The sequence below is a fragment of the Microtus ochrogaster genome, chromosome 2 (assembly GCF_000317375.1).
Source record: "Microtus ochrogaster isolate Prairie Vole_2 chromosome 2, MicOch1.0, whole genome shotgun sequence".
In the NCBI taxonomy this organism is placed as follows: domain Eukaryota; kingdom Metazoa; phylum Chordata; class Mammalia; order Rodentia; family Cricetidae; genus Microtus; species Microtus ochrogaster.
This window is the reverse complement of record NC_022010.1, coordinates 98,173,537-98,186,760: the sequence shown is the minus strand read 5'-3', so window position 1 is coordinate 98,186,760 and position 13,224 is coordinate 98,173,537. Positions and strand designations below refer to the sequence as shown.

The 13,224-nt window shown below is 48.9% G+C and overlaps 1 protein-coding gene across 1 annotated transcript in view; it reads left to right on the top strand.

Moving 5' to 3' along the window:
• Positions 1–13,224, top strand: part of Urb1 (URB1 ribosome biogenesis homolog) — a 63,944-nt gene that overhangs the window by 26,759 nt on the left and 23,961 nt on the right. Inside the window, exons 12-23 of the mRNA XM_005345346.3 lie at positions 370–499; positions 1,125–1,241; positions 1,602–1,714; positions 3,576–3,695; positions 4,884–5,000; positions 5,714–5,852; positions 6,450–6,620; positions 7,508–7,701; positions 9,411–9,626; positions 10,402–10,581; positions 11,027–11,876; positions 12,436–12,634. Coding sequence (XP_005345403.2) covers positions 370–499; positions 1,125–1,241; positions 1,602–1,714; positions 3,576–3,695; positions 4,884–5,000; positions 5,714–5,852; positions 6,450–6,620; positions 7,508–7,701; positions 9,411–9,626; positions 10,402–10,581; positions 11,027–11,876; positions 12,436–12,634 — 2,546 coding nt within the window. The remainder of the gene's footprint in view (positions 1–369; positions 500–1,124; positions 1,242–1,601; positions 1,715–3,575; positions 3,696–4,883; positions 5,001–5,713; positions 5,853–6,449; positions 6,621–7,507; positions 7,702–9,410; positions 9,627–10,401; positions 10,582–11,026; positions 11,877–12,435; positions 12,635–13,224) is intronic.

Genomic DNA, 13,224 nt, shown 5'->3' with positions numbered 1-13,224 from the left:
AGAAGCAGGTGTAGTTGTAGGATATACTGCAGAAGCAGGTGTAGTTGTAGTGTATACTGAGAAGCAGGTGTAGTTGTAGGATATACTGCAGAAGCAGGTGTAGTTGTAGGATATACTGAGAAGCAGGTGTAGTTGTAGGATATACTGCAGAAGCAGGTGTAGTTCTAGGATATACTGCAGAAGCAGGCTTGCAGGTGTGAGCCTGCTCTCACTCACCTCCTGCTTGTGTACATGACACTTGCGTTCACATGTGCTTGCTCCTCTTTCCTCTCTGCCTTTGTTTTTGCTTTTTCCCTGTTAGTGCATTCAGCGCTGTGATTTCTTTTCATGTTTCAAGTGACTGATTCTTCACTTCTCTTTCTCACTTAGATTTTGCCAGATCTGAACACGGTTATTTGGGTCTGGCAGTCATTTAAAAAGCAAGAGGTTAAGCAAGACCATGGGAAAGGGAAGAAGAGCAATAACAAGACTCCTGCCGCCTCTAAGGCTGTCCAGCACGGTGAGGGCTCCAGTTACTTCTGTTCCTGGCCTGGGACAGAGATGACGGGCAGCCTGGGATGGCTGCTCCAAGAGAATCCTCAAGTCGCTCTGTATCAAATCTCTTCTGGCTATGAAGAGATCGTGTACCTTTTTTGTTTAGGGAGAAGCATTAGATGGAACTGTAGATTGAATCTGTTAGCAGTACATTCAGTCTTTATGCCAGCGCCATGTCTCTCTGAGGACTTGACTGCTGCCGCTCTGTAGATGGGTGGGGACTCTAGGTGCTGTGCAGGCAGACGCGGGCTCTGAGGCCACTCTTGTTGGCAGCTGTGGTTTTCCGTATCTACGTCTTGCTAATTTTTATAGCAGCACCACAGAGCAGCCCTTACTGTGTATCTCTGTCGCTCAGATGAAGACTGGTAGCCTTGACCTGACCAGGCTGCAGCAGTGAAGTGGCCTTAAGACCACGTCCGAGGAACAGTGTCTGTCCTGTTACCACACTGGTCCTTAAATGTAGTTGTTACTGTTTCTGTAGCTTGAGTATTCAGCATGCAGTTGGCTCTCACTTGTGGGATGAATGCTCCCCTGATCAGGGACAAAGAGCAAGTATTTGTCCTAAAGCAAGCTGTCTCCCTTTGGTGCAGATGATGCAGAAACCATCCTTTTGAAAGCTGTTCTGCTCCAGGTCATATGCCTCTACCAACAGGTTGTCCCCCACATGATCATGCAGTACAACTTTGACTTCAGCAAACTCCTAAAAGGTGGGTCTTAAGGGTCGGTAGGCAGGCTGCCTCTGTTTCTGCCAGTGGGGATAAAGGACAGCCCAATAAACTACAGCAGAGTCTAGGAGCTGAGGACCAGGAAGGGCAGTTTACCGGCAGATATGATCCACCACCATTACTTATTTGTACCACTATTTCTTTTGATAACTGGGCCCCCATAAATACACATTAAGTGAACCCTTAGGATAGCAGTGAGAGTATAGAAGGGAAAGCCAACCAACCTGTGGGAGCGGCTCCCAGGCAGGGCTGCCTGGGCAGCAGAAAGGAGAGCCCTGTAGAGGATATGTGGGCCAGGGTGTCAGCTCTGGGTAACCTTGTGTTTTCCTGATCTCTGTGCAGGAATCATCTCTGAGCAGGGCCCTCCTAAGGAGGTCCCTCCCATCTTACAGCACCACATGCTGAAGGTGGCCCTGGAACTGCCTGCTAGCAAGTTTCTGTGGCTGAAGGCACAGGTAGGAAGTGAAAGTTCCAGTCTCCTGCTACCAACTTGCCAGGCTGGCTTTTCTCTCCATCTCCTCACACTTTGTCAGTCAGCATTTTTGCAAACAAGGCACATCACCTCTCCTTTGTTCTGACCCTGCACACCTCAGTGGTCAAGGTGGGATTGCCACCATGCCAGCAGAAAGCCGAGGCTGGCAGAGACAGGCGCTGGGTTTACATGTCTGCTGGGATCAGAATATTACCTCACGGAGGGAAGGTAAGCAGGTACTGATGGCTCACCTGTACCCTTGAACCCCAGATCTGTTCCTGCTGTGCACTGAGGGCATGGCCAACAAGCTTAAGTGTGCTTCTGAGTAGCTCAGATCATATAATGGCTTGGTTCTTTTTTTTTTTTTAATTTGGTAACAATATTTAATTAAATTGCATTGACAGTTGCAACACCTTAGAGGAACAGTTACTTAAAATTGGGCACATTTAATAAGTGAATTTTGGAAAGCTGTCACAGCCTAGAGATCTATAAAATCTTTTCCATTTGAAATACTCTTGACAAGAATAAATCTGTCTTCAGAGAGTAGCTAGGTTCATTGCTTTGCTGTATACATAGTATAGTGAAAATACATTTATATTTTAAGCAGATCATCTTATAAAGATGGTATAGGTGAATATAGTCAAAATTGTGTAAGATAAATGTGACTATCTAGTTAAGATCAAAGATCTTAAAATATTTAATAATGTAAATGACTTGGTTTTTATGTACAATTTTTATATGGAACCAGTAGCCTGGAAATGTATGTTGGCATTTATACACATGACATTTCCAGAAAGGTCTAAGAATGCTGTGGCACTGGGGTCTCTCTTTCCGAGTTGAGAACAAGTCATCCTGGATAAGGACTCAGCACATGGCAGGCTGCACAGGGTACTTTGACCGCTCCACCCATATCCCATCATACGAGAGTGCTCAGGACGGTTCTGCGGTACTCCAGCTCTATGTGGTGGGCCCAGGCAGTGCTGTCCAGAGCCCTCCTCCCAGCCTTCAGCAGTCTCCATCCTGAAGTGACACGTTAGATGTTGATAGAGTTTCATATCAGCTGAGCTGGACCAATAGATCTTGATGATGTACTTAGAAAGTTCAGAAAGTTTTTTCACCCTGGTACTAGGGCTCGAACCCAAAGCCTTGTTGTTCCTGGTTAAGCCACTGAGCTACCTCTCCTTCACACCTTTTTTTTTTCTTTTAAATACAAGAAACTTGGGTCTCATCTTAAAAACAGAAGCAATCCAAATTGTCCTGTGCTGTGGAGTCAGCAGCAAGTCAGGAAGACCGCATTTGCAGGAGGGCTCTGAGGCCAAGGCTCTGTAGCCCTCTAAGGCCTGTGTTCAATGCCTGGAAGCTTTTTTAGAAGACTCTGTGCTGAATCCACTGAGTGGTTAGGGTTCACACAGTGTCCTGATGAAACACAACAGTGCAGCCTTGGCCGAGGCGGCTCTTTACTACCTACCTGTGCAGTGTCTACACCAGAGAGAGCTTGGTTTCCAGCACATAATTAACTTTTAGAACTCTGATTTCTATGTGAGCCCGATGGGGGAACAGCTATGCCACTTCCTAGGTTGAAGGGAAGATGCAGTGAGCCATATGCATAAAGATCCTAGAGCTGCGGCCCACAGATGTGTTTGTCACCATGGCTGTTGGAGGTTTTGAATGAGTGACTTAACCTAAGGTTTTCTATGTGTAAAGTCCCAGTACTCCTCACTGAATGGTAGCTAAAATGAGATAAAGAGTGCGTGTCCTGGGCGTGCAATCACGTGTTTACTCAGTGAGCAGTGGCCCTTGTTGACTGTACATCTTACCAGTTTGAACTAATGTCCAAACTCTAGGAAAGCCACGATGCGGAAATCATTGGAGGAGAACGCTCGGTTTTTTACCTGTTGATGAAGATGTTTGTGAATAGTGGCCATTTGCAGCTCAAGTCATCCACCAAACTTCTGATCATAAAGGTCAGTAGCAGCAGCAGTTTCTCATGGACAAATACGGAGTGTGTACCTGGCCTTCCTTATGGTGGGTGATTGGGTGTGTGGTGGAGTACGGTAGATTTGTGTGAGCTTTTGTTTGGAGTACAGTACATTTTAAATTATCATATTTTTATTTAGTGTGTGTGTGTTTGTGCATGCATGCGTGTGTGCACATGTGCATTCCAGGAAGGTGAACTATGAAACAGCCGGTCACAGACTCTCCATATGTTCTGTTCCCATAGGAAACTGTTTGAGAACTGTGACTAGTCCCTCATTCCCACATGGTTCTTCTCCGAGCCTTCCACTTATTTGACTTGGTCTCCAAAGTCAGTGTGCAGGAGTGAGGATTTGGTCCTCTGGTCCCTCTTCCGGGACTACTTTTTCAGCCAGGCATCATAACATGTACTGGTAGTTGACTCCCTGGGTTTGAGACCAGATTTCCACACCGTTAGTTTCTCAGACACACTGACAGTGGCAGTTAGTGCCTTGAGAGTACCACGGTGTTACTTTGCAGTTTTCCTTCAAAGTCTGACTGCCTTTTGAGCTTCTTCTCTGGGCTGCCTGAAGGCTACCCTGTTTGAATCCCTGCCCCGTCTTCTCATTTCCTCGCCGACCACTTAGACGCCCCAGCCACTTGTCGTGACTGATAACTGCGGAGGTAGGACTGACAGTCCAAGGAAGTTTGGTGCACACTGTTGCTGGGCCCTGTGCCACAAGAGCACGTGCCCCTGAATCGCCTTCATTGCCGACCACTAAGGGTATCGTTATTTGGCAAACTGAGGTCCTGCCTCACACCAAGCTCTGCCCTGGTAGGACTGATATTCTTCTTGCCTAGGCTTAGAGTTCCCTCAGTAAGAGTTGAGTCACTGGGAGGAGTCATGACATATACTTACCTAGTCTTCGTGAAAATCCAGATAAAAAATAGTTCCCTAAGCACCACCTGGTTCATTCTCCATCTACTACCAGGTTAGGAAAGGCACACAGCAGTGAGAAAGGAACCACGTTGTCCCCCGCGGGGCATGGAGTGATCTCTTTGGCCTGTGTCCTCAGCAGTGGGGGGTCCACCTGAGAGTGGTGCATGCAGCCCCTGTGCTCTGGCACCTTGGTGTGAATCTTGCAGCTGCACAGCAAACAGGATCTGTTCTCACATTTGCATGGCTCTGCTGCCAACAGATTCTTCGGGACACAGGTGTGTTCGAACACACGTGGAAAGAGCTGGAGCTGTGGCTGGAGCACCTGGATGGCACTGCAGAAGAGCACAAGGAAGCCGTCATTCAGTTCCTGGAGCGTGTGAGTGCATAGCTCATGGAGACAGATGAGGCTTTCTTCTCAATGTTAGCATCTGAGATAGCAGTATGCCACCACATGCCGCTTCACCTCATTGGGAAGTTTGTTTTTGCATGAACAAATAAGGTTATCCAAAAAGCCAAGTTGCAAAGCAGTGGAATAGAAGAGATCCTTTTAAAATTGTGTAACTGTTGTAAGGGGAAGCGGCGGGCTACTTTCCGGCACCTGGCCGCCCACACGGCTAGCTTTATACCCCGAGATAATTACACGGAAACTGTATTTTTTTAAACACTGCCTGGCCCATTAGTTCCTACCTCTTATTGGCTAGCTCTTAAATATTGATCTAACCCATTTCTAATAATCTGTGTAGCCCACGAGGTGGCTTACCAGGGAAGATCTTAACCTGCGTCTGTCTAGAGTGGGAGAATCATGGCCACTCCCTGACTCAGCTTCTTTCTCCCAGCATTCTGTTCTGTCTACTCTACCCACCTAAGGGTTGGCCTATCAAATGGGCCTAGGCAGTTTCTTTATTAATTAACCAATGAAAGCAACAGATTAGAAAGAAATCACTCCCACATCATGTAACAAAAAGAAAGTTATTTTGTTCTTAACAAGGGCACCTGGCGTTTTCTTCCTTCCTCTAGTTTTGACCAAGTCTTGTTGGGCTTTTTCTCTTGTTGCCATTTGACTGTCTTCGCCTGTCCTGTTTTGTTCAGATTTTATTGACACTGGTGGTGAGTCCTCACTCATATACGGACAAAGCTTCTGAGTTTGTTCAGGAAGCCAGCACCCTGCAGGCCACTGTGGGGAAGCAAGATGCAGATGATGTCAGCATTCCCATCTCCCATATCGATGGTAGGTTCCATGCCCAGACCCTCTCTGTGCTACAGTAGTGAGTTAGACAGGACAAGATTCTTCTCACGCTTTGCTGTGTGTGGAGAACTTACTGCTGGGTGTTCTGTGTGTGTGTTGTTAAGGTCTGTTGACTGACACTGTTCTTTATAGAGCTCACAGAATCCTTGTCACAGCTTCATGACGGAAGGAGCTGCTGCCCTCCTTTAATATATACTTAAAAGAACTGGGACGGAGGCCAAGTCACATTGGCTCTCACAGTTACTTCCTAGCAACTTGAGGATTTGAACCTAGATGCCCGTGTGCTGGTCTGTGCTGTAGCCCTCTCAAGTGTCAGCTTGCTTGTTTGAACACGGGTCTTGGGCTTTAGTTAACCTTTAAGTGGGTAGCCTGTACTTAGTCAAATGCCATAAAAACTGAAGACAGCGTCTTCATCTCTCAAGCTCTAGGAAGTGTTTTCCCCTAAGAGAAGTTTGAATTTTTTGTTTCTTCTTTTATTTTATTTTTTTAAGTATTCTCTTGCCTCTTTCTATCTTGGGCTGTTTACAGTGGGATCCTATGGTGGCTCCTTGATAAACTAGCCTCTTCTCTCTGTCTCAGATGTGCTGGACATGGTGGATGTCCTGGTGGAAGGCAGTGAAGGCCTGGACGAGGATATCGGGTTCCTGTTAGATGAAGATATGATTCTGCTCACCTTCCCCTTCAGTGCTCTGGTTCCTGCAGCTCTGGAAGCCAGGAATAAGCTGCTCCTTGGGACAGAAAATACAGCAGGTACCTGTGCATCACCAGGGTTTCTGTGGGGGTTGGGGTCGGGGTGCGAGGGGCTGAAAGTGTGAAGAGCCACAGACAGATACCCCCCAGTAAAAGGGCCTCAGCCTGCAGCTCAGAGCACAGGGAGGCATGTACAGCTGAGCCGGCTGCTGGCAGTGCGGTCCTTGAAGAATGTGTTCACGTGTCCCCGTGGAACCAGCGATGACCCTGAGCAGTCCTGCTTTCAGGATCAGGATGGATCTTAGCTATTTGTTGGGTTTCCCAAGTATCTTAGACCTGAGAGCGATCATAGGAGTTCGGAGTACCTAGACTTTACCATAACACATATGCCCCTGTAGCAGTGGTTTGAGGGTAAAGTCTGTTTTCTGACCTTGTCATAGGCAAATACAGACCAGGTGGCTCTTGTGGCTGTATTCCACGGACCTAGGGATAATAGGCTGTTCTCATCTTATAGTTATGCCGTCTGACAGCATAGTAGCTCGGATGACTGGGGAAGGTGATGCTGGCCATCCCAGAGTATCTGATCAGCTGGGGAATGCTGCACTTGGAGAGAGGGTCAAGCGGTGTGTGCTCCCACCTTACTCATGGGAAAGACCTGTGTGTCAAATCAGAGGGACAGGAGAGCTACCAGCAAGTCCCAGCTATACATATGCTTGGTCTCCTATTCCAGGCTGGAGGACCTGATTTCAGACCATGTGTTCTCTATGTATTGAACTGTAGCCAGAACACTGCAGGAGCCTGCCCCTTCCCATGGGGGCATCTGACCCTTCATGGAGCTGGCATTCAGTCTTCCGTGTCTGATGTGCATGTGGAAGGAGGCTGTGTCAGTTTGTCATAGAAGCGGTCTAACTCTACTCTCTAACCCTGCCCACCTATTTCCTTTGTAGGGGAAAGCATCTTGGCGTATCTGATTATGGTGCTGACTGACCTTCTCCATACCCAGAGGGATCCCCTGGCTCTGTGTCTTCTGCTTCAGTCTTATGACAAGTTTGAGCCTGCCAGCCCACTCTGCCATCAGCAGCTTGCCCGGTTTCACAGCTACTACAGCCTCTGGATTCCCGAGCAAGCCCAGGAGGTCTTGGTGAGCTGCACTCGCTGTGTTTCTTGCTGATGCCGTAGCTGGATGTGCTGCTGCCTGATCCAATGCTGTAGTTTACAGAGTGGGAACCTAACCTTCCCATTTCCTCTGCGTAAGAGAGGAATGCCCGACATCACTGCTCAGCCGGTGTGCGCGAGCAGCTCCCTGATGACGATAATTGCTCATCACTGTTTTGGCTTAGGACAAGAAGTGGCCTTTTCCTCTTCGCCCTTACCAAGTACAGTGGAGAGCTTGTCTCGGCCATCTTCTGTGACCTTAGTGTGCTTGGCCAGCAGACCTGCCCCATCAGTACTCCATGAGCTCCACGCTGAAACTGGGAGAGTAGATGGAGAGGATTCCTGCTGTGATGCTGTGTGTCGAAACTTGCTGTGGATTTGTGTGGACTCGGTCCATTTCCATTGTGTTTAGAAATGCAGATAGCTTAGGACTTTTGTCTTGTGATGGTGTACCACGTATATTTTAAATCATTTGATCCATCTCCTCTAAGAGATAGGTCAAGACTGATCACCCTTTATACACACATGAGGAACCTAAGATGCAGAGAACTTTCTGTAGACAGACTGTTTGTTCCCGACTGTCCAGAACCGAAATAATCACACAGAAACTGTATTAATTACAACACTGTTTGGCCTATTAGCTTATGCATATTTCTAGCTCACTCTTATATCTTAAATTAACTCATTTCCATTATTTTAAATTTTACCACTCAAGGCCTACAGCAAGGTTCCTGCATCTCTGTCTCTAGTGGCGGCTACATGACTTCTCTTTAACTCTACCTTCTTTCTCCCAGCATTCAGTTTAGTTTCCCCACCTACTTCTAGTTTGCTAAGCCACTGGCTGGAAAAGCTTTATTCATTAACCAATAAAAGCAACACATATACAGAAGGACTTCTCATACCAAACTTCCACCAGCTATTAGTGGTGGGGCAGGATTTGATCAGTTTGTTTCCAGAGCTGATGTCCAGACAGTCACTGCCACCCTCTGCTCAGAGGCATGATCTCAGCAAGCAGCTGAGCTCAGTGCCTCTCCTCCTGTGTGCTAGTGGGTGTCCACCCTCTCTTGAGTGGATCCCAGCTGAGATTTACCCTTCATGATGTTTAGTTAAACCTGGCTGCCAAACCTTGACCACAGTGTGAACTAGTTAACAGGGATGGGTGGATCTTGAGAATCGGCCTTTGTCGCACTGTTCCAAGGGATGCTGCTGCTATGCTGGTCCACAGACCATGCTTTGAGAGCCACTGAGCATCTGTGGCCTTGAGCTCGTGAGCTGAAAGGAGTCAAGTAGCCTTAGTCCCGTGGGTGGATTTAGATGTCATCCGGGTGGACCAGACTGTTCTGGATCCTTGTTTTCCTTCTATCCATTTCCCAGTCATCTTGACAAGATACTCGGGGCAGGTAGGTAGCTTGTAGTAGTTTTGCTTTGGGTGGTCCTTTCCTAGTTTCCAGCAGTTTGTCCTGGTAATAGCAATGATCAGATCCCAATTTTGTGGCAGTCAGCTCCTCACTGAAAGGTCTGTTCACACCTCATGCTAGGTGCTCTGCACTCTGGGCAGGCAGGCTTCAGGTGATGTCAGGCTGTTAGTGTTGGGATGGGGCTATGCCCTTCATACGTTACCCAGTTGTCACCAGTGTGTGCAGCCTCCGCTTCTGAGGTAATTTCTTTTCCATTCTGTTCTTTTTGATCCCTCAGCCGCTGCAGGTGTCCAGCAGCTCTGTACCCCATGTTCCCCCAGCTTCTTGCTTTTCCACCTTGCTGCAAACAGCGTATGAGAGCCACACCCTTGGGGACAAGAACGTTCAGACACAGCTGCTAGCTGCTGTCCCATGTCTAGCTCTGCAGCACATGGTGCGCTCAGCCAAGCAGGTGCTGCTCTACCTCAGGAGCACGGTGGAGAACTTCGGCCAGGTCAGTGCTCTCCTCTTCCTCCCAGCCCTCCACCTGCAGAGTGTGCTCTTGTCTGAGTCTGCACCGCAGTGCTCAGAATACACCACCAGGCAGACCCCAGCTCTGGAACCTGGGCTCTTGGCTCTGCTGCTCCTTTGCTGGGCCCTGTCCTCAAGCAGCCGTGCTGAGGCGGCCAGTGTGTGTACTCAGGACAAGGGTCCTCCTGTGGTAGCCTGGACAGTAGTGCATAGCCAGGCCCGCTCTTCTCCGTTTGTCAGTCCCACAGCTCACTGTTGAACTTTCTGCTGTTGGGCTGTATAACACTTAATACATATTTGTTCATTTATTTACTTACTTATGTGCATGTGCTTGTTGATTTCTGTGCATGTGCAGGAGCATGCATGTCGAGCCCAGAGGATGACATGTAGAAATCGATTTTCCCCTTTTACATATGGGCCCTGGGGATTGAACTGAGGTCATCACTCTTGGTGACAAGTACCTATACCTGCTGAGCCATCTTTTCCTTTATTTTAGCCAAAGTTAACATTTGTATTTCACTGAGGTTTAGGAGCACAAGTTTCCTTTATCCCAAGCTCCCCTAAATAGCAAGTATATACACAAGTGCTTTCTTATGTACAGCTTAGGCCAATGGGAAGCATGGTGAGGGGAGACTGCCTCACAGTCCTGGAGGAAGACAGTCTCCGTGTATGAGTCCTGCCTTGTCGACCTGCCCCTCCAGTCTCCTGACTGCTGGCTAGTCAGCCCTTCCTTGTCTAAGGTCACGTGTCTCTTACAGCTGGGCAAAAGTGTGGGCCCGGCCTTCCTGCAGCTCCTCCTGGATCTCCTTAAGCACCTGGTTGTCCACTCTGAGCAGTTGGATGCCCAGAACCAGCAGAAGGCGGAGGCCATCCGTGCTGAGTCTGATCTCTTTTTGGACATGGAGTCCGTGACATCACTTGAGCTAGCTGCTGACAAGGTACCACTGGGTGCAGATAGTAGCTGTTCATTCCTGAATTTAACAATGTGTCCGCTGTAGAAGAGTAGAGAAATGTAGAAAACTATGCCCGAGATGCTGTAACCCCTGCACAGGGATGACAGCTTAATCTGGGTTCTGTGTTTGGATCACTCCTTTATAGCCATGCCCTCCTACAGCTTTTATTTGTACCTGTACTGAGCCTCTTGAGTGGGTCAGGGTGAGACTCAAGTAGCTGTGTCCTGTGCTGACTGGGGCCTTGTGTAGCACGTGTGTGTGGCTGGATGCTGCAAGCTGGCCTGCGAGTGGCATCAAAACTTGGGGCTAAGAGAGCAAGTTTGCAAAGTGCTTCCTGTCTTGTTTCCCTGAGAGCACAGAATGCTTTCGGGTAGCTGTGGCCTCCCCTGCCCCTGTGTTACATGTGGTGTGTCCCAACCTTGTTTTTTAGACAGTAGAAGAGGTGCTGGTGGCCATCCTTAAACATCCCACACTGGAGAGTTGGTTCCTAGCCCTGGAGCGGAAAGCCTTGCCTCCACACACGCTCAGCCCCATCCTTGTGAAGCTCCTAGCAGCCCACTTCAGTGCAGGTGTCCTTCAGCTACTGGTGGCCAGTTCCCCCATTCTCCATAAACTGGGTCAGTTGGGTCTCCTGGCAAAGTACTCAGAAGCCATTACCCAAAGTGTGTTGAAAGAGCTGCGCGCCAGAACGGTGAACTCTGCCACAACACCCAAGACCCTGCCTCAGATGGAGGCCCTGCGGGAACTGCATCCGTACATGGAAAGTGTCCAGATTCGAGAGGTCACGCTGGCCCTGCTGGGCCTTCCAGAGGCTCACCTGCTGACCCAGCAAGCCGTACAGTCTTCAAAAAAGGAGAGACAACTGAGCAGTCTTGGCAAGACCCTGGTACAGCTATTGACGAGCAGCCCGCAGGATCGGCTGCAGCGGAGTGAGCTCCTCTGGTGGGCTGAGTATGTTCGCGGTCTGGGGGCTCTGCTTCCCACTCTGGCCGAGCATGAGCTGGACACTGTATTCCTTCAGACTCTGCAGAGAGACCCTGTGCTGGCCTCTGTGGTCCCAGCTGACCTGCTTGAGTACTGCTTGGTCCAACGGACAGAGGCAGCCCTGGGCATTGCCAGCCTGCTCCTGCAGCATAGCAGCACCCACCTACTGAAGTTTGAGCTCTGGTGTGGGCAGCCTGGAGTGGGGCTCCTGCAGGAGCACCTGGATGACTTCCTCCCCCTTATCCATGTGTATCTCCAGCACAGGACACAAGGATGCTTCATGCGGCCAACAAGAGGTATGGAAAGAGCTGGCTTTGGGGCAGCTGGGAGTTTCTCCCTGAAAGGCAGAATGGCTTGCCATCTTAAACCCTGTCGTTTGTGTTCTGGGGCATGGTACAGTTCTGTTCCTCCTTAGTGAATCCCTTTAGGCTGAGAGTTGAGAATTTTCAACATCCTCTCTGTCTCCTAACCTTGGGAATTAAGGTGTAGCTGCGGGTGTCTATCCGTTCCTAATAAGAAAAGCAGAGTAAGGTGGGCAGTAATTGGGGTTGGTTTGGCTGTTTTTGATTGAGTGGAAGTAACTGAGAGCTAAGTCATCCTTTGTCCCATTACTCTGTCTTCTGCCTCAGGGAAGTTGTTGGTGAGTTCCTACTGAGTCCAGGCAGTGTGAATCTAATTCTTTCCCCCTGCTTAGCCTCAAGTCTGGCGCCAGTTGCCTCCAGCTTCATCACTTACAGTAAACATAAAAGTGTTTCCCTTATTGCTTTGTGTTGTCCGTGCAGGTGCTTCCTAGAGGGAGGTTCCCCACAGGTGCCCTGCACTGTGCACTGTAACCTCTGCTTTGTCTCTGCCTAGTGTGCTCCGCTGTCACTCCTGTCTTGAAGGCCCTATGGAGACAAGTGCGAGACAGGTTTTTTCATGCTGATGGGCTCTCCAAACATGAGCTGCATCTGGAGTCCCTGGCTCAGCTCATTCCATTTGCAAGAACCAAAGATCTGCATGCTCTCATGGACCATTTACCCAGCATGCTTCGGACTCTGAGTAGTCACAAGAGGTATGAAAGCCAAGGCCATTGGGTGGTCTTTCCCTTCTTAGTGTCACTTTTTCTCTTTGCTATGTATAAAGTTAATGAAGTGTCTGTCTTCCTGTTGTGCCAGTGGATGCCACGGCAGTTCTGACTAGAGCAGCCATGACAGCTGGAGAAGTGCATTGCTGCATGTGGAGGGCGGGGCTGACGCCCTGAGAGCATGTTTTATTAGAGTGGCTTCCCCAGAAGCTGTTCTGCAGTGTCTACCTTGGGTGAGGTGGTGTGTTCTCTGGTCTCCATAGGGTAGAGAGGACAGAGCCACTAAATATTGGAATAGAACAGCCTTCCAAAAAAGCAGCAGTTCTTGGATGTACAGTAGGGAGGTGGGGGAGACCCTAGATAAGAATGATCTGGGGAAGCCCAGTGACTCATTGCAGTGAGCATTTGCCGGTAGAGCTGACTGGACAAAAGGGGTATATTGTGTGACACAGCCCCCAGGGCCACCAGCACGAAAGAAGAAGGAAAGAGGGTTGTTGTTGGGGTTTTGTTTGTTTGGTTGCTTTGTTTTGTTTTGTTTTTAAATTTTCTTTCTTTGGGAGGACACTGCAGGGGTGAGG